Source organism: Fistularia commersonii, chromosome 14 (assembly GCF_037954325.1).
Source record: "Fistularia commersonii isolate RoL2024-O1a breed Wild chromosome 14, RoL_Fcom_v1.0, whole genome shotgun sequence".
Lineage (NCBI taxonomy): Eukaryota > Metazoa > Chordata > Actinopteri > Syngnathiformes > Fistulariidae > Fistularia > Fistularia commersonii.
In genome coordinates, this window is record NC_141297.1 from 16,750,348 (window position 1) to 16,769,092 (window position 18,745).

General features: G+C 41.0%; 1 protein-coding gene across 2 annotated transcripts in view; it reads left to right on the top strand.

Annotated features, from left to right (window-relative positions):
* The window catches only part of plch2a (phospholipase C, eta 2a), a 57,421-nt gene that overhangs the window by 2,069 nt on the left and 36,607 nt on the right, over nucleotides 1-18,745 (top strand). For both annotated transcript variants that reach the window (XM_086158846.1, XM_086158845.1), the window contains exons 2-7: nucleotides 5,203-5,349; nucleotides 10,117-10,360; nucleotides 10,465-10,594; nucleotides 15,957-16,127; nucleotides 17,101-17,194; nucleotides 17,895-18,098. In XM_086158846.1, coding sequence (XP_086014972.1) covers nucleotides 5,203-5,349; nucleotides 10,117-10,360; nucleotides 10,465-10,594; nucleotides 15,957-16,127; nucleotides 17,101-17,194; nucleotides 17,895-18,098 — 990 coding nt within the window. The remainder of the gene's footprint in view (nucleotides 1-5,202; nucleotides 5,350-10,116; nucleotides 10,361-10,464; nucleotides 10,595-15,956; nucleotides 16,128-17,100; nucleotides 17,195-17,894; nucleotides 18,099-18,745) is intronic.

Genomic DNA, 18,745 nt, shown 5'->3' on the forward strand with positions numbered 1-18,745 from the left:
GACTTAGGTACCCCCCCCCCCCCCCCACGCACACACACACCTTGACCCTGCAGTGTTGTATGTGTCACATTCACTAAATCTGAGCAATTGAACAGGCAGTGTGACACGCACATCAGACGATGTCAGCAGGTGGAGAAACTAGGACAGGCTTTATTTAGTTAATGGCTTGCCTCAATTAGAGCCACACATCATCCCGTGAACACTCTGTTCCACATCCACATCCAGGTGGTAACCATGGTTACCTTCACAAGTGGAATGTGCACGCCTTTCTGGCACTGCTCTCTCCCTGAATAGTTTAACCACAGCTTCGTCTCAGGACAACTTGTTTTTTTTTATACTTTTTATACTTTTTATACTGTCCTCAACCCTTCCCTCCCTTCTGCAGTCACTAATTTCCCTTTCACTACCACATTTTTTTCTTGCTATTTACATGCCATTTTTTTGCATCTGAGTCCTAATTTCTCACTATTTCTCACTAATTTCTCACTGTAAGGGAATTAACTCACTAAGTTAATTCCCTTAAATTTTTCAAAATATTTTTTTTACATGCTTTTAGAAAAAAGCCTATAGAGGCCTATAATTTTCATCATAGGTACACTTAAACTATTAGAGACAAAATGTGAACATTTTTTAAAGAATTAATTTGCGAATTATAGTGGAAAATATGTATTTGGTCAAGCAAAAGAGCAAAAGTTAATCACAATACTTTCTTATATACCCTTTGTTGGCAATGACAGAGGTCCAACATTTTCTGTAAGTCTTCACAAGGTTTTCAAATACGATTGCTGCTATTTTGGCCCATTCCTCCATGCAGATCTCTTAGTAAGGATGCTTTGGGGCTGTTGCTGTGCAACATGAATTTTCAATTCCCTCCAAGATTTTCTATGGGTTTGAGATCTGGATATTGGCGAGGCCACTCCAGGACCTTGAAATGCGAAGCCACTCCTTCGTTGCCTGGGCGGTGTGTTTGGGATCATTGTCATGCCGAAAGACCCAGCCTCGATTAATCAAAAATCAAATAATGTGATTTTCCGTTTTTTTTTTTTTTTTTTTTCTTTTTTAAACATTCTGTCTTTCATAGTTGAAGTGTACCTATGATGAAAATGACAGGCCTCTATCATCTTTTTAAGTGGGAGAACTTGCACAATTGAGAAGAACTTGCTCTATATTTAGCTCTCTATTTTCTGACACTGACAGAACGGTAGAGTGAATAATGTTTCCTGTATTTTTTAATTACTCCCCCACCCTGAAGCCCCAGCACCAACTGGACTGTCGGTTAATTGATGAGAGCGACCTCCTTTATCTGGGCTTCATCAGCCTTCCGCTGGCTGTGATTAACCTTTTCAGTGGATAGAAGTGGCTGACATTTCATCCCCTGTCCTGTGTGACCACATGTATCTCCTGCCTACCATTGATAGGAAATATCTCAAACCCGGAGAGCACAGCAGGAGAACGTCCAACCAATGTCCCTGGGGCTCGTCAGATCCACTGCAGCGAACAAGCAAAACCTTCCTCTTCCTGCCGCCTGGGAGGCAGAACATGAGCATGCTACGGGCTTGTTCCCTGCCTTCTCATCTGTGATTTCATTGTGTTCAAGGCAACAGCAAATCAAGGGAGAAATGCCACAAATGCTGTTGTAATTAGTCACAAAAACAGATAAACATTAGTTAAAAGTCAGTAAGACGGGACCTAAAAGCAAAAAATCAAAAAATTCACCTGAAAGTCGGCCAGGAAATGGTCTCAGTTGGTACATGAATGGATCCTCCAGATTTCCTCACCATGGTGATCCATGTTTTTGGCACGCTGGTGTAGGTGATCTATCAGCTCTCCACAGTGTCTGTGTTGCGGGGGTCTGTCTGCTCAAAGTAAACAGAGTGTTGGCAGGAGCCAGTGACGGAAGAAGGTGCTAGGATTGGGTCATTGCATCGTCACTTATTGAACCCTCTAACGTGGTGCAAAACAGCTTTGTATGAGTTTTGTACCTTCTGCTTTTTTTTTCCTCATTCAGATCGACAATTTTCAATGCTTCACAAATATACTTTTGTAATTCCTTGTATCGGCTGTTGAGGGCTAGAGGATGAAGTATTTGCTCAAGTGCATATATACAAATGAGATTACAGTGACCATCTCAATGTAGCCAGTTGTTGTACTCTGTAAACAAGCTCTGCGTGCATATTTGTATTGATTACTAGCCTCAATTTGTAGAGACTGCCTGCAGGCACTTCCATCCAAAAAAAGGGATCATTGTCCTTTCTGTCCTTGCCTGATGAGAAAGTAGAAGAGATCAAAGGTCAGGGAGCTTTGTTACTGCAGTATTGCTGTAGAATTGTGGCATAATTATTGATTTAAGTTTGATTCTTTTTGACTTTGCCATTATGATTTTGAAGAGGCTTGTCAGAGGCTCAGTTAGCTATAGGAGGCATAATTGTTTAATTTGATCTTGAACTCTCATTTCAGCTCCAACACTTTTGTAATTCTCTAATTTGAGCAAGCTCTTGACAGGGTCAAACTTTGTCTAGACTGTCACATAAAGAGCCCGCTTTCGAGTCACTAAGATTTTTGTTTCTCAACTTACAAACACTCTCAACTTTTTCCCACAAATATATCTCCTTAAATGTCAGTCAAGAGTTCTATCTTTATAACATTTGCAGACTCATACAGTGCCAGACAATGTACTTGCAAAAAACAAAAAATATGAAAATATAATCAATAACATCTTTCTGAAATTTGAGAATAGAGTGAGGTGGCCTGAAAATCGGCAACCTCTTTTTATATAGATCTTTTAGTCATTCATCAAAATTGGCAAGAAAATGCACAAAACACAGTGAGAAATGACCAAAGTAATTGGAAGGAAAATCTGCAAGCAAATGACATGCCAGTCATAGAAATGTATTGTCTGTTTTTTATTTTATTACTATCATTATTTTTGCTCTGAGCTTGAATATTCCTTTCTAGCACAACAAACTAAAATTATTTCTACATTTATTAAAAGATCTTTCAGTTAATAAAAAGCAGAACAAGTGAATTTTTTGCTAAATGGGACAGGATGTTAACACACCAGCAGAGCTGTTTTGTTGTAATTAGGCATTGATTGGCTGTGACCTCAATATAGACCCCCATCTCACATGCAGAGTAACGTTAATGTAGTTCACCCCCTCAAACCTCTAGTAAAGTGCAGACCTCCATGTTTGTCCGGTCAACAGCAAAACACCAATGTCAGTATATTTTACTTCAGGCAGCCGTTCACGACTTTCACCATCCATCCATCCATCCATCCATCCATCCATCCATCCATCCATCCATCCATCCATCCATCCATCCATCCATCCATCCATCCATCCATCCATCCATCCATCCATCATCTGCCGCTTATCAGAAGCCCGGTCAGGGGGGTAGCAGCCGGAGCAAAGAGGCCCAGACTTCACTCTCTCCAGCCACATGATCCAGTCCTTCTGGGGGGATCCTAAGGCTTTCTCAGACCAGCCTAGAGACATAGTTTCTCCAGGGTGTCCTGGGTCTTCCTCCCCAGAGCCTCCTCTTAGTCGCACTATCATCCGCCATGTGAGCGATGAAGGGTAGGTAAACTGAACTGCTGTTGGGTGCATAGCTGCAAACAACAATCAGAACTGCCCCCCCCTCCCTGAAGGTGGAGGGAGGCTACCCTTTCGTCCACTGGGTTGAACCCCAACGAGCATTTTTGAGTTGGGGGGCCATCAATATCCCCACACCTGCCCAGCGCCTCTCACTGGGGGCATCTCCAGAGTAAAAAAAAATAAGAGACCAGCCCCTCTCTAAAAACCTGATTCCAGACCCCATGTTGTGCGTCAAGGTGAGTCACCAGCTCGGGCTTTGTCCCCGCCAGAGGTGACATTCCATGTCCCTAAAGCCAGCTTCTGCAGCTGAGGGTTGGACCGCCAAGGTACCCCCTTCGGCCATCGCCCACATTGCACCTGCTGCCCCTTGGCCGTTGCTATGGGTTGTTTGCCCAGGGGAACTTTCAGCAGTCATTTAAGTGTAATCAATTTCAGACCATATCCATGGGCTTGAATAAGAGCTATGATAACAACCATACACGATGAAGACCTCGCAGACACCGTCATGTCAACTTCATTTGAGATGAGGCAAAAGCTCCTTGTGAATTGAATTTGTATACATGCTGCAGTGCAGACTGGTTGATGCTATTTTGAATTTGTGTTTTGGTGTGGCCTGAGGCCTGTCACCTTCTTTTCCATAGAAGTGGGGAGGAAGGCATATAAACAGCAGTTTAACAAAGATGAGCATGAAAATTCCTAAAGACACTAAATTCCATGGAACCATAATAAAGATGTCAAAATAAAAGCTGAGACAATGATGTGTTTGTCTGATTTTTGTATTTTTTTCCAAATCTTTTAATTGATCTCCTCAGTGTTCTCTTGCAACATCAATATATATGAATTGGGTTGAGTCCCCCCCCCCGCTGAGGGTGTGCGTGCGTGCGTGCGTGCGTGCGTGCGTGCGTGTAGGGGATAATGTCATAGAAAGCAGGGGATGCCTGATAATTGGTTACTGGGAGAGTAAGTTGGGGGATATGGCATTGGACTGTCAGCTGCAGCCAGATTAGGCATGTCTCCCCATAGGCTTCCTGTCAATGGATGGAGGACCCGCTCGGGTCGTTGGACATGGTCTTATCACAGCCCTGCTCTATTTAATTGATTAAAATATTTGGAATAACTTCTAATGCTTAATTCATGTGTACTTTTTGAGATACATACAAAAGAACGTTCTTTCTCCATCTTTAAGGGCAGCACTGAATGCTTGCACTTGAGGCACTGAAGTGCCCCAACATAGTCAACATGCAACATGCCATTTAGAATTTGAATTCATTTTCATGTTCAACGTTTCCAGTGAGGTGTTTTTTGTGTGTGTTTATTATATTGTTTTTCTATTTATAACTGTTTCTCTCTGTCTCTCCATGACACACACAAACACACACACCCATACACCCAATACTCAATACCACAATTTCAATATCAGAATACTTTGCTTCCAGCAACACTGTCTGATTATAAACTTTAGTGGGGAGAAAAATGTAACTCAATAGTGGCGTTGGTGTGCTTACTTTGCTTTCTGTCCATGTTAGTCAATTACTGAATTTGGCACGTAAACAGTTCTGCTGTGAATGACAGTGTTCCAACCTCTCCTCTTGTGTGTTCTCGCCCGCAGTGGAGAAGTGTATGAGCTCCATGCAGATGGGAACCCAGATGGTGAAGCTGCGTGGCGGCTCTAAGGGACTTGTTCGCTTCTTCTATCTGGACGAACACAAGTCGTGCATCCGCTGGAGGCCATCTCGCAAGAATGAGAAGGCCAAGAGTGAGTATCTGCTTCCATCCGACAGAATTTCACATCCATCCTAGTGTTGTCAAGTTGTAGATGCCCCGGAGAGAAAACACTACAATGTGAGAGGCCCCGTGAATATTATCTGCATCCCATTCTACGTGTGTTCTCACCCAAAACTTCTCTGACAATGCTATCCCGAAGAATTCAGATACGGACTGACTGCAGATAATGTGATGTTTTCAAATGCAGCCCCTCATGTAGAACATGTCTCTGTGGTGAGGCACAGACACCATACTATGTAAGTAATAAGGACTAGCTTTATTTTGTTTGTCCACAGCACTTGGGATGAGTTTGACCACAAAGTTAAATGGACAGGGTTGTGTCTGAAGTTTAAGTTATTCACATTTATTCCTGTGTTTTAGCAAAGTATTTTATCAACATTTAGAAGTCACAAACATTTTGATTCCACTGCGAGACTTTTATGGACAAATGTTGTCTACGAGAGTTTTGCACATTGGCAACTTCCTGCTCTTTCCGTTATAAATTCTTTAGATGTTAGGTCCGGCTTGGATCCAAATGTTAAATTTTTATTTCTCAAATGTCAAACAAGAAATGTCAGCATTAAGGAAAGGCTTTTATCCAGTTTAGGAACCTTTTGATAGGCTAAAGGAAAAAAGCATATCAAAGGTAAATGTAAAGGTTTATAACAACCACTGATGATGCTTTCCGGGACTGGAAACACACATAGACTATGAGAGGAAAGAACTGGCCCCGTGGGCGGTTTAGTCTTGTTTGTTTGTTTAACAAAGATAATTTGACCTAAATCAAGTGGCAGCTGAATGCAGCTGCATTAAAGCCCTGGCAAAGTGTTTGAAGGTTGGAAGCTTGGTTTTCAATGATTAGCATGTAGACCAGCGGTCCCCAACCTTTTTTGTGCCAGGGACTGGTTTTGTGCATTAAAATGTTCCCGCGGACCAGTTAGAGGCTTGGGGGCTCAAATAATAGTATTAGATATTTGTATTAGATAATCCCAATATTAAGTGCGGCAGTAAGGCAAAGGTGGAAATAGTTGTTTTTCAAAATAAGATCTGGAAGGTCTCATTTTAACAAAATTTGTGCCAAGAAAGATTTTCTTTGCCGACCGGTACCAAATGACATATGGACCGGTACCGGTCTGCAGTTCGGAGGTTGGGGACCACTGTTGTAGACTGCAGCCTGTCAAACTGTGAATGCCAATGACTATGTGTAAAAATGGCTGAAAACATAGAGCTTTTGGTCGTGGATTGGACCAGTCTGACTGACCAGTTGAAGCTACTTTTGAAAAATAAACTTTTCCATGGAAATGTGAGAATACACACAAGGGAATGACATTGTAATGGAATTATCCCAAATAAATGTGCCCATACATCATACTATAGCTATCTAGCTTACAAAGATGTCTGCTTCCTTTAATGCTATGGTCATGATGTTTGATGCTCCAAAAACAGGTGAGATCTTGAGGGTTCCAATCAAATTATATGCCCAGGATCATAATTTGATAGTGGTATGAACTGATATCAGCTCAATACTTCAGATTTTACTGGTATCCTTAAGAATGGACGTCAGAAACTTTTGGTGTATTATTTGCGTATGTGGAGTCCTACATGAAGGCCACTGAGACATTCTAGTCTGTCTTTGGTCATGTGTTTCAATACTGAGATGGCCCTCTGTTGTTTTGAGTAAAATTCATATCATTCCGAACATTTGTGATGTTTGCTTGATCATGTCATGGGATGGAGGCACTTCTTTCTCTGTGGCTTGGGTCCAGTGTTACACATCCCCTCACTCGATGCAAAAGCACAGCCCCAAATTTCTGTTAAATGGACAGTATGTCAACCTACAGTTTAATCGTGGTTTTACTTATGTATTGCAAAGCACTTACTGTTTCAAAGCCTGAATTAGCCTACATGTTTCACCCAGTCAGGGTTTTGTAATACTTAATGCCATTTTTAAAGCTCTGATTCCATGAAACTGAGATTGCGACTGTTTTATTCTGAATCCAAATGGGGACCAGCCAGTCTGTCGTTTGCTGCAGGCTTTGCACTGCCAAAAGGAGCCTCTGTGGTAGGTGGATTGACGACAGTGTGGCTCTTGAAAGATAAATTATTTTTTCATAAAGTCTGCTCTTTTAAAATAATAGGGTTCTATCTATCAATTTCAGTATTTCTAAATTGAAAATCAGATTGGGAAAAAGAATTATACCGCCTCATATTGATATAAAGCAAGACAAGATAAAAGAGTTTTTAATTTTTAGAATGGGGTCACTCTTTTCCATCATCTTCCTTTTTGCTTCCAATCCTTACCATTTTTCTGGCAGACTTAAGAATTTAAAGTTGTTCCTCTATTTCCTTAGGATAGGCAGTGCATTTGTTTTTGGAAACTGGACATTTGTTGTCTGCCCTCCTCATTTCTTGTGTTTTGGAATAGAAGAAAGCTAAAGGCCTCTCAGTATGGAGGGGCTTCTCATTTCTCCCCTTCTGTCTAACCTAGGATTTAATAAGCTTCTTATGTTGTCTTAATTATTCACTCAGCTTTCATCTGCTCAAGCTCTGCCTTTCAAACATGTGCCGCTGAAAGTGTCAAACTGACTTCGACGATATAAAATAGAACTGAAGGATCAGAGGCATCTTTGCACTCATGAACTCTGACCCCATCAGTTCTTCCTTCCAGTTCTAGCAAGTGAAATATCTGGTTAGTGATGGATGATTGAGTCAATTGGCAGGTGCTCAGACACAAAGTTCTTCTCACTGACCTGATCTTGTTCTGGCAAAGGAATGATAGTGACCTCACATGGAGGTGTTGGCTGATACATTCAAGAATATTTCCACCAGCAAACAATAGCTGGTATATATTTGTCCCATTGGCCTGTGTGAGCAGTTTCTGCTGTGTCCTCACTGTGTTCTGCTGCTGGTTATTAGAAAGAATCAAGGTATCGCATTAACAGAGACCTCACAGTGCTGATACCCGTGCAGTTTAATTTATGTATCTCAAACTGGATTTTCCATATATGAATTTTTATCATCAATTCTATATTAAAAAAAGAAAAAAAAAAACAAGGGGCACCTGAATATTTAACTCATTAAAATTTTCATATCGCCAAGCCCAAATAATTTCAGCCAACCGACTGGGGCAAGGGGTTGAACCATGTCTGATAACTTTTGAGGGAGATTGAAGAACTCATAAATTATGTAGTTTGGAAGGTTTCTCCTGAGAAATGTCTCAATAAGAGCGATTAATCATGAAAATAGCTGACAGCTAGTTGATTCCAGCTCAATCAAAATAGGGGGAGGGGAGGCCAGCTGTCTCCGACTTGTTTTACAGGTTTTTATGGAAAGCCTCATTTCCTCATCAATGTTTCATTGGCTTATCCCGATGAGTCGTATGCAGTGCGTAGAGGATGAGTCATGTCAACTGTGTTGAGTCGAAAGAATCATCTGGCCCCCGATCAGCTTGCAAAAGGGAAGGAGTGGTTCTCTGAAGGCAGACCACCATCCTACCACTGCATATACCTGGCGTGCCCTCATGCATCATTCATAGAAGAAGTGTAGTCAGGAATCCAGGTCTGCAGAGTGCCAACAGCCTCATGGGAGGATGTGGTTGGCAGCAATATGTCCCCTTACTGGTTGATGGCATGACGGCAGTAAAGCCAGGGGGCTGGAAGCTGCTGTTTGGCTGGTGTACAGCTGTATCACTGCATTATGAATGAGGGCATTTGTAAACAGTGTTTCATCCATGTACTATGCTGGCTTACTGTGTTATGATTGTGTTTATTGTAGCTGCATATGTTTGGTACCAGGGAATCAACCTGCTCCTCAAAGGGCATGTAAGCAGAAATACTAGCCATCTGCTCACTGCCTTGGGGAAACTAATAAATGACTTAAGGCAGCGTCTTCCACAATCACATCATTATTGTCTCATAAAATTTGTATCGCAATGAACATCTCTGAACGCTGCCCATTTTATTCATCTGTCATAAACCACAATTCCAGACTTTCTACAACTGTCATGCAAATGCCTTAGGGCAAAAACTGTCCGAGCTTCTTATGATGTGCTTCTAATTTCACTGTAATTTATGGAAGTATAAATGGGCTCACTGAAAAGAGCCGGTATCGTTTCTTCTCAAAATTGAGAACTAGGTCACAGTTATTCTTATAATAACTTTTTACTTTCCATTACACCATCTGTTTTCTACATTTAGTTTATTTTGTTTTTAGAAGAATTTTTCCAATAATGTTCCATGATGCTTATGGTTGCTACGTTGTGTGTTTGTTCCCCTGATTTGGTTGTCCCATCTTGCAGTACATCATGCATTATGTCATATTAGCCATTGTTCTGCCACGCATACTTTGATTGGTGGCTCTGTTGAGCATTCTGTTGGCTAAGGACCCAGCCAATTGCATCCAGGTGCGGGCTTCATAAATCTAATACAAACTTAGAACTAACTGATGTGGTGGTTTGTTTTGGTGATTCAAGGGTATTGAATGTGACAGTGCTTTCCAATCCAACCTTGGTTCTGTATGTGGCAACACATACTGTTGATTTAAGTCTGGCAGCTTGATTTGAAAATTTTTGTACTCTATATTGTGGAATTTTTTTCAGTGCAAGTAAAAATAAATGCTATTTTAGGGTGTGTATTCTATGAAAATTACTGAAGCATTCTATTCAAAAGTTTTTTGTTTTTTTTCTACAAGGTTGTCATTTGGGAAATTTATTGTTGTTTTCATGTTGTCACAACAGACTCTTTACTTCTTTCCTTGACAGTCTCCATAGACTCAATCCGGGAGGTGTGTGAGGGCAAGCAGTCAGAGATCTTTCAGCGTTATGCTGAGGGAAGCTTCGACCCCAACTGCTGCTTTAGCCTGTACTATGGGGAGCACATGGAGTCCCTGGACCTGGTCTCTGGCACTGGCGAGGAAGCCCGGACCTGGATCACTGGCCTAAAATACCTGATGGCTGGAATCAGTGACGAGGATAGCCTGGCCAAAAGACAGCGAACCCGGGACCAATATCCTCTTTATAAATGGAGGGGGGGCAGGGTCTTAATAGATACAATCTCCACTTATATCTTCTGTGTTCATGTTTACTCTCCCTAACTCACCCTGAAGTCACATGGCTTAAGCAGACCTTCACGGAGGCTGATAAGAATGGTGATGGCAGCCTGAGCATCAGCGAGGTCTTGCAGCTCCTGCACAAACTCAATGTCAACCTGCCACGACAGAAGGTCAAGCAGATGTTCAAGGTATATGTCCTACAGACACTCTATGGGGCAGCTTAAGACTGTGGGCTCCTTTTTTTAATTGTCTCTGTTTCGACACCACTTATGGTTCAAATGCTTGTGATCTTCTGAAATCCATCCATCCATCCATCCATCCATCCATCCATCCATCCATCCATCCATCCATCCATCCATCCATCCATCCATCCATCCATCCATCCATCCATCCATCCATCCATCCATCCATCCATCCATCCATCAGGGTCGCGGGGGATGCTGGAGCCTATCCCACCTGTCATGGGTCAAGAGGCAGGGTACACCCTGGACTGGTCGCCAGTCAATCGCAGGGCCACATATCTAGACAAAGAACCATTCACCCACTCACTCATTCAGGGCAATTTTCGTATTTTTTTTGTCCCAATTAACCTGCTGCATGTTTTTGACTGTGGGAGGAAACTTGAGAAAAGCCACGCAGACATGGGGAGAACACGCAAACTCCACACAGAGATGTCCCCTTGTCGAAATTGAACCAGGGTCCTTTGTGCTTTGAGGCTGAAGTGCTAACTACTACACCGCCATGCCACCCTCTTCCGAAATCATTCAAAAATTTCACGTAAAGAATTACATTTGTTGAAGGAGCATCTTACTTGCACAGCATTAAGCCACAGCTCTGAGGTCCAATATTTCTCGATACCAGCAGTTGGCTGTCATCTTTTATCCACCCATCCATCCATCCATTCATCCATCATATGCAGCTTATCCTGTAGTCAGGGTTGCAGGGATGCTGGAGCCTTTCCCAGTTGTCACTGGGTGAGAGGCGTGGTGCACATTTGACCAGTCGCCAGTCTATTGCTGGGCCACATATAGAGACAAACAACCATTCACTCTCTGTCATTCACACATCTGGGCAACTTCTCCAGTGTATTCCAAATCACCTCAATGTTTTGGACTGTGGGAGAAAACTGGAGAGCCCGGAGGAAAACCCATGCAGAGCATTGGGAGAACTCCACACAGAAAGGACCTGTTTGGGACTAGAGTCAGGGTCCTTCATGCTCTGATGCAGAAGTGCTAACCGCTGCACCCTCATCTTTAGTCAAACACACAAGAAAGACTAGTGGTACTGTAGCTCATAAATCGCAGTCCCTGGATCACGTAATGAATAGGCTGTACTGAACTGAAGAGCCACTAAGTAGAGCTGGGACTCAAACGACGTTATTGATTTAGACCAAACAACAAATCAGTGATGCAAGTCATCAGGGCTGATGAAATTGCACCCCTCAATTTATTCTTGGTATTGCCCAGGATTTCAGAAACAGTCAATGTCCCAAAAAAATAACAGAGAAATCAGCTTTGTTTTTCTGTGTTTTTTACTTTTTACTAAACTAGCAAAGCCCATTCAAGACTTTCCATGTTCAATAATCTAATCAGGATTAATAATTAATCTAATAACTCCTGAAATTCACATAAAAGGCAGCAGGAGATGCAGTCTCAAAACACATTTAATTTTAGATTACGAAAGCGTAGTCAAAATCCTAATTACTGAGGATACTGTATGTTTACAACCCTGATTCTGCTTAAAACAAAGTGTGTAACTGCTGATCAGTCGGGTTCATTGACACAGTGAAGAGTCTCACCAGCCATTTGAGACTGAATGAGCAGTAAAGACTGATTGCCTGAGCTACAGATGCTGGATCAGTCACCCTTCCCTCCGCCCCACCATCCCCATTAGGGATTAGACACGCCCCATATGGCACTGCTCAGAGCAGATGGCCTCTGTAATGTGTAATACAGACCTGTACCTAGAGTGTATGTTTGCAGGAGATTTGTGTGTCTTAACCTACTTACCGTGAAGAAGTGCCAGAGCTGATCTCCGTTCCAGAATGAACATGTTACCTGTGCACTCTTTGCTGATAACCTTATAATCCCACTGCTTTGATCGCTTTGCTGCTCGTCAGTCAAATGCTTAAAGACGTCTGCACCCATTGAGGATTCAGTCATGCACCGTTTGAATTCTCGAGATTCCTTCTGTTGAAAAAAGGCAAAACTTTTAGATTTACATCAAAATAAAATTTATAGAATGACAAACCATGGATTTCATGAACATTCACACAATCAAGTCAAAAATACCAGTGCCAGTATTACGAGAACATAAAAGAAGACAATGTCCTAATTTTCATTTTATCCTATATTAATAATTATCAGCGGTATTAAATTGAATGGCTGTAAGTTAATTTGTCCTTTTAGCTTTAGACTTTGACTAATATTCAAATGGTCTGAAAAACTGTCAAGTACTACTCTTGACTGAATCACTCTGTGCAGACAAAACCGTAATACGTAATATTTGTATTCTCTGCAAGGCGTGGTGTCTTTGGTATTGTGTGCTTTAGCTCAGCAATGTCACGTGCACTGTCCCGTTGTTTTCCCATCTGCATTCAGCGGATCAAAGCCAGAGTCTGTTGCTCTGTCACTCCACCGAATGGTTTCCATCTGAAAATTCTGATGTTCAAAGATGGCCGGTGAAAGTGGAGCTGGTAAAAATCTTCACTTTCAAAGAGGAAGTGAGTGAAAAATCCTCCCTCAAACCTCAGAGAATCCTGCTGCTTTTGATTCCCAAACACAGCTCTTAACTGTCAGCAAAATTAGCCCCATTCTTACATGAAAGTAAGAAAGGACATATCTGGTAAATAGCCAATTAGTGGACATATCACTGGGACCATTTATGAGGGCAGAGGGTGTCTCATATTTTCCAAAAAAAAAGAAATCAGATTTTCCCATTTATTAACTAACTAACAATCACCATCTTTTAGGAAGTATGGGTTGGGTGTAAGGACTGGAAAATAGCTCTTGAGATGCAGAAATGGCCAGAGAATTGTTTGGTACTTCCAAAGACATATGGAAGCTTGTTGTCTGTTTACGTTACGGTGCCAGCTGAGTCAATCCATTACTCAGTTGATCCTTTCTCCCTAATTTCTGTTCCTCTGATGGGTTGTAAGTCTTCATGATTGTATTCAAAGTGGGCATCTGTGCAAGACCTGGAGAGACTCCTTTTGAGATTTGATCTTTGATAACCAGTGTGGAAAAAAAACAAGAACAAAAAAGTAAAGCTAAATAACTGTTCTTCGCAGTGCCCAGCGAGGTTTCACCAAATAAATGGTTGGATATTTACAAGCTTTTCAGTGATAGGGAACATTGTTGATATTGTCCAACTTGCGTTTCCTGAAATTTAAACTTGAAAAGCTAATTTGTCCAGTTTATATTTTAATGTTTAATACAGGATTCAAAGACGCTTGAAATAGTTATTAATCAGAAAAAAAAGTTGCAGTAAGTAAATGAATGGTTAAATTACTGCAGACCAAGGCTTGCTTACTGTATTATAGTTTCATTTAAATTATTTCACCTGCTTTTTGACAGTTATTAATATACTTTGACTCATTGAAAGCTTGACGTGGTGCATTGAAATATCTAAAAGTGTGATCTCTATAAATTTAATTACGAAAGGACCCCTCAAAAAGGCTTGGGTTTTACTTGGGCAGCAGTCTTGCTTTCAACTGAATCATCAGGCATTTTTTTCTCTGAAATGTCAGGTAGTTATGTGCCTGAAGAAGTTTGCAGGCTTTATGTTGAAGGAACAGATCTGTGTTTCAAATCTTCACTTGGCCGTCAACCCCGGCGGGGATTTACTGATGTACTTGTGGACGAAAAGCTTAGTCTGAGGAAGAAACAGCAGTTTTACCTGATGAAATAATCCATATTAGCCAAGGGGCTAAAGTGCCAGCCATCAGGCTGCTAACAAGTTAAGTGCCTTATTCATACATAATTAATGGGACCTGGGGTAGATGGATGCTCTCTGTCCATCCCACTGCTGTGGGGGCTCCTCTGTTTTCCCACTCAGCAAGAATAACTACAGCTCTGCAGCTTCAACAAGGGTACCAAAGTTTGTATTTACAAAGAGCAAGCCGCTCAATAAACCTGACACACTATCACACTATTTGTCTATCAGCTCACAGGGATTCTGTGAGTCAGTCCCCCCCATCCAATCCCCCTTTTCACTTACCCTGAAAAGTAGTGACATATTTATAAGGTGAGGAGTAAGCATTAAAAGGTAACTAGTCAGACTGAATTAAGTCAATGTTAATTGAATTTTCATATCACAAGAAGAGGTAAGAAATGATGAAACAAAGAGAGAAGGAATATATTTTTCAAAAGATATTATTCGACTATGATAAATATACATTTATTATATACTATTTCAGGGGTCGGGAACCTTTTTGACTGGGAGAGCCATAAAAGCCAAATATTTCTAAATATGTTTCATCAAGAGCCATAGCATTTTTAAAGTATAATAAATTAGATGTTCTTACTTTTAATGCGAGCTCTGGTGCTGCATGGATTTCTTTGAAGTGCTGCTTTATATTTGACTGTTTCATCAATGCAATTTTATCATAGCATATTAGACGTACCGCAGATCCAAATGCACATTCCTCTGTCCGTGCAGCCTGGAATGCACGGTAATCATCGTCTTTTTTTTCTTTTCGCCATCTTTTCCGTTACGAGGGTTGACGCGGATAAACTAGTTGGCTATCTGATAAAATTAATTTCTTCACCTTCACAATGACCCGGGCATGCTCGGAAGCCAATTGTTCCCGACCGACGGGTGACCCGTGAAATTTATCCTCAAAACTAATTTCTGTTTACTTTAAAATGACGCAGTATTATGAAGAAATATCAGAAGTTTTATAAAATCAGTTCCAACCTGATTTTTTTCTTTTTCAACTCAAAATTGTCTGGGAGCCATATGCCGTCACCGGAAGAGCCATATATGGCATGCGAGCCATAGGTTCCCAACCGCTGTACTATATTATGACTATAATAAATATATATTTGTTGTCAAGTTCTGAGTTGACCTGATGTTTAGAATCCCTGCAATGACAGCAAAGGGGTCATCACACTTCAAGATACCTAAAATTTGGTGTGGAACTCCTGGAAAGTGACCAGTAACCCCTGCATTACGCTGCAGCCCCCCCCCCCCCCCCCCCCCACACACACACACACACACACACACTTGGTTTCAGAACCACAGTGGTGGACAGTAATGAGAGAATGTTCATGGAAACACAAATGTGGCTGCAGCTCAAGTGTAAAGTCATCACTACTCATTGTAATAGGAATCTAAAATAAGCTACCTCACATGTTTGCCTGCCTTTTTTAATCATGTCCCTTGTTTTTTTTTTCTACGAGTGTAAAAGTAATGCTCAAATGAGGGTTGTGGTTGTTAAACTGACCAATCCCCTTGGTTTCTGCCAAGAGGGCCACAAATGAGGGAATTTTATTTGTAGTGTGTAAAGAAGACAAGGAACTTAAAGTGGTCTTACTGCCCTGTGTGCAGGAGGCCGACACAGACGACAACCAGGGGACGCTGGGTTTTGAGGAGTTCTGCTCCTTCTACAAGATGATGTCAACTCGCAGGGACCTTTATTTGCTTATGCTGACCTACAGCAACCACAAAGACCACCTCGACAAGGATGACCTCGCCCGCTTCCTGGAGGTTGAGCAGAAGGTGAGCATGACCCGCTTGCTTAACAGCAAAGCATGCTTTCCAGAATCAGTTTTGCACAGTATGAGTCTTCAAGTTCTGAAAATCATGTGAATTCCACAGCACTTGTAACATCTTACCCCAGGAGAAGTTAGTCAGTTTTTTCATTTCAGTTCTAGAAGAAAAAGCCTTCCACATCCATTTTTATTTAAAGTCTTTTATGCCTAAATGTGAACTATATTTTTGCAATAACTAAAGACAAACAGCACAGTTCCATTAATTTCTTACTGATTTAAGAAATTTGTAGCTGCTATTCACTGAATTTATCACAATAAATGCCTCTATTTGCAAGGAATTTATTTTTGCTTTAACCATAATGTTTTTCTAATTATTCGGAATACAAGTTTTCTGCTGGGCAAACATTTGCTTCCAATGAATAAATAAAAAAAACAACGCACTCACATATATTGCCTTAAAAAGCATGAACCACCCTCATGGTCATTATTAAAGTAATTTGGCTTGTTTGAAAAAAAAACAACTTTGATATCAAAATGAAAACAGATTTTTCTCTCCTTCAGCACAATATTTATTGTAGATATTATATACTGGATTGAATGTGAACAGGACCATAATGTGCTTTGACCTCATCTTCAAATAACCTCTGCTTTCCCTTAAAGATCACACTTCCTATTCATTTTCACTCTCAATTTCTCTCTCTCTCTCTCTCTCTCTCAATTTCTCTCTCTCTCTCTCTCACATGCAACCACACACACCCTAACACTCACTCCTCACACACACACACACACACACACAGATTCAAATGATCAATAGTAATGGGAATGTGATTTACTGCTGATGTAGCTTTACATGTGACTGATGGTTCCCGTGGTGGAGATGGAAAGAGAGACTCCATCATTACTTTTCCCTAACTCTACCCCTGCATGGTTAGTGGCTGTTGTATTCAGTGGACAAAATCCATGTTGTCCATCCTTTGTAGATGTCCAAAGTGAGCAAGGACCACTGCCTTGAGATCATCAACAAGTTCGAGCCCTGCTCAGAGAACCAGAAGAATGGGGTATTGGGCATCGATGGTGAGTGTTGTCAGCCAATGTATCGTACTGTAGGACCAGCAATCAGCTGCAGCAGGTATTTTGTAAGTTTTATTTACTTAGAAGCATGATAGCCATTTTAATTTTATAATGATGCTGATGCAATTTGTCTCTCAATATAAAGTCTACATTTTCTAAAGTAGTAGCCAGTGCTTTGGATAACAAACCACATTCATTCACACTTCTATTCTCTTTTTATGAAAAAGGAAAAAAAAAAAAAAAACACTACCATACAAATGTGCCTTGACTTTAGTCTTTCCTTTTTACTTTTTTTTTATTTCAAGGCTTCAATATTGAGAAATTATTTTGGATATTAACCTCTATCTTTTGTTTACAAAGTTGTATAGTATTATATCGGATCAGTTACCATGGTGACCTCTCAAGGTTACATTACATATTAGCGTCAAGTCCCACTGTATGGCTGAAATATCTGTTAAAATTGACATACCTCCCACCACGGGTATGCAGCATCATTTATGACAGCTACTTGTTCTGCTGTAGTTTTCACAGCATCAGTTACTAGGACAACATCCAACTGTGTGGCTGTAGTGTCTCTTAACATGGACACACCGCCTACTATAGGTCTGCAGTATCGTATATTATTTCTGAGCGTCACATTATAGGTCTGCTGAAGTTGTTGGTATTTTTAGACAAATTTCTGAGGAAGTTTGTATTTGTTCAGGTTTCACTAACTACATGCGAAGCCCAGCGGGAGACATCTTCAACCCTGACCACTACAATGTGAACCAGGACATGAGCCAGCCCCTCTGCAACTACTTCATCGCCTCCTCACACAACACCTATCTGATGGGCGACCAGCTGATGTCCCAGTCCAGGGTGGACATGTACGCCTGGGTGCTACAAGCTGGCTGCCGCTGTGTTGAAGGTACAATGAAACCACTTATCAAAGACAGTTTTAAAGACAAATGTGAATCACTGTTTATTGCTGAACAGCTGATTATAAAGGAATCTGACTAAAGTCCAGCTCACTGAAGCTGCCAATATTTTGATTGTTCTTTTTTGTATAATTAGTGAGCTGAAAACCACCCGAGCAAACGGTAAACTCATCAGAAACTTCACATCGTATATGTTCCATCAAAATTTGTTATCATTACAGGTTCAAGTTGGCAGATACTGAAATATATTTACAGTTAATTCACCAATCATTGTTTAAATCTGATGTAATTGCTGTATTTTTTAATTAACAAATCTGAAAAAATCTTTTTACAGGGGAAAAAAATGGAAAAACAATGTGTGAATATCAGAGGAAAACAATCATACATCAAAAATTGCTGAGCAGTTACAGGGCAATGAACAGAAAATTCTCAAAACAATGCGATAATATGTGTATAATCAAACAGAAGGGCCTTCACAACACACTGCATCACATAGCATCTGAAAGGGTCCGTAAGTGTATTGCAAAGAGGAGTTTCCAGCCACTGCAGTCATACCCCGGCCCAGCTCACGTTGTTTAACTTGTGCTATTGTTTCGCCCCCTCGGTGTGTCAGTCTGAAAATAAAATGCGTGGTCAC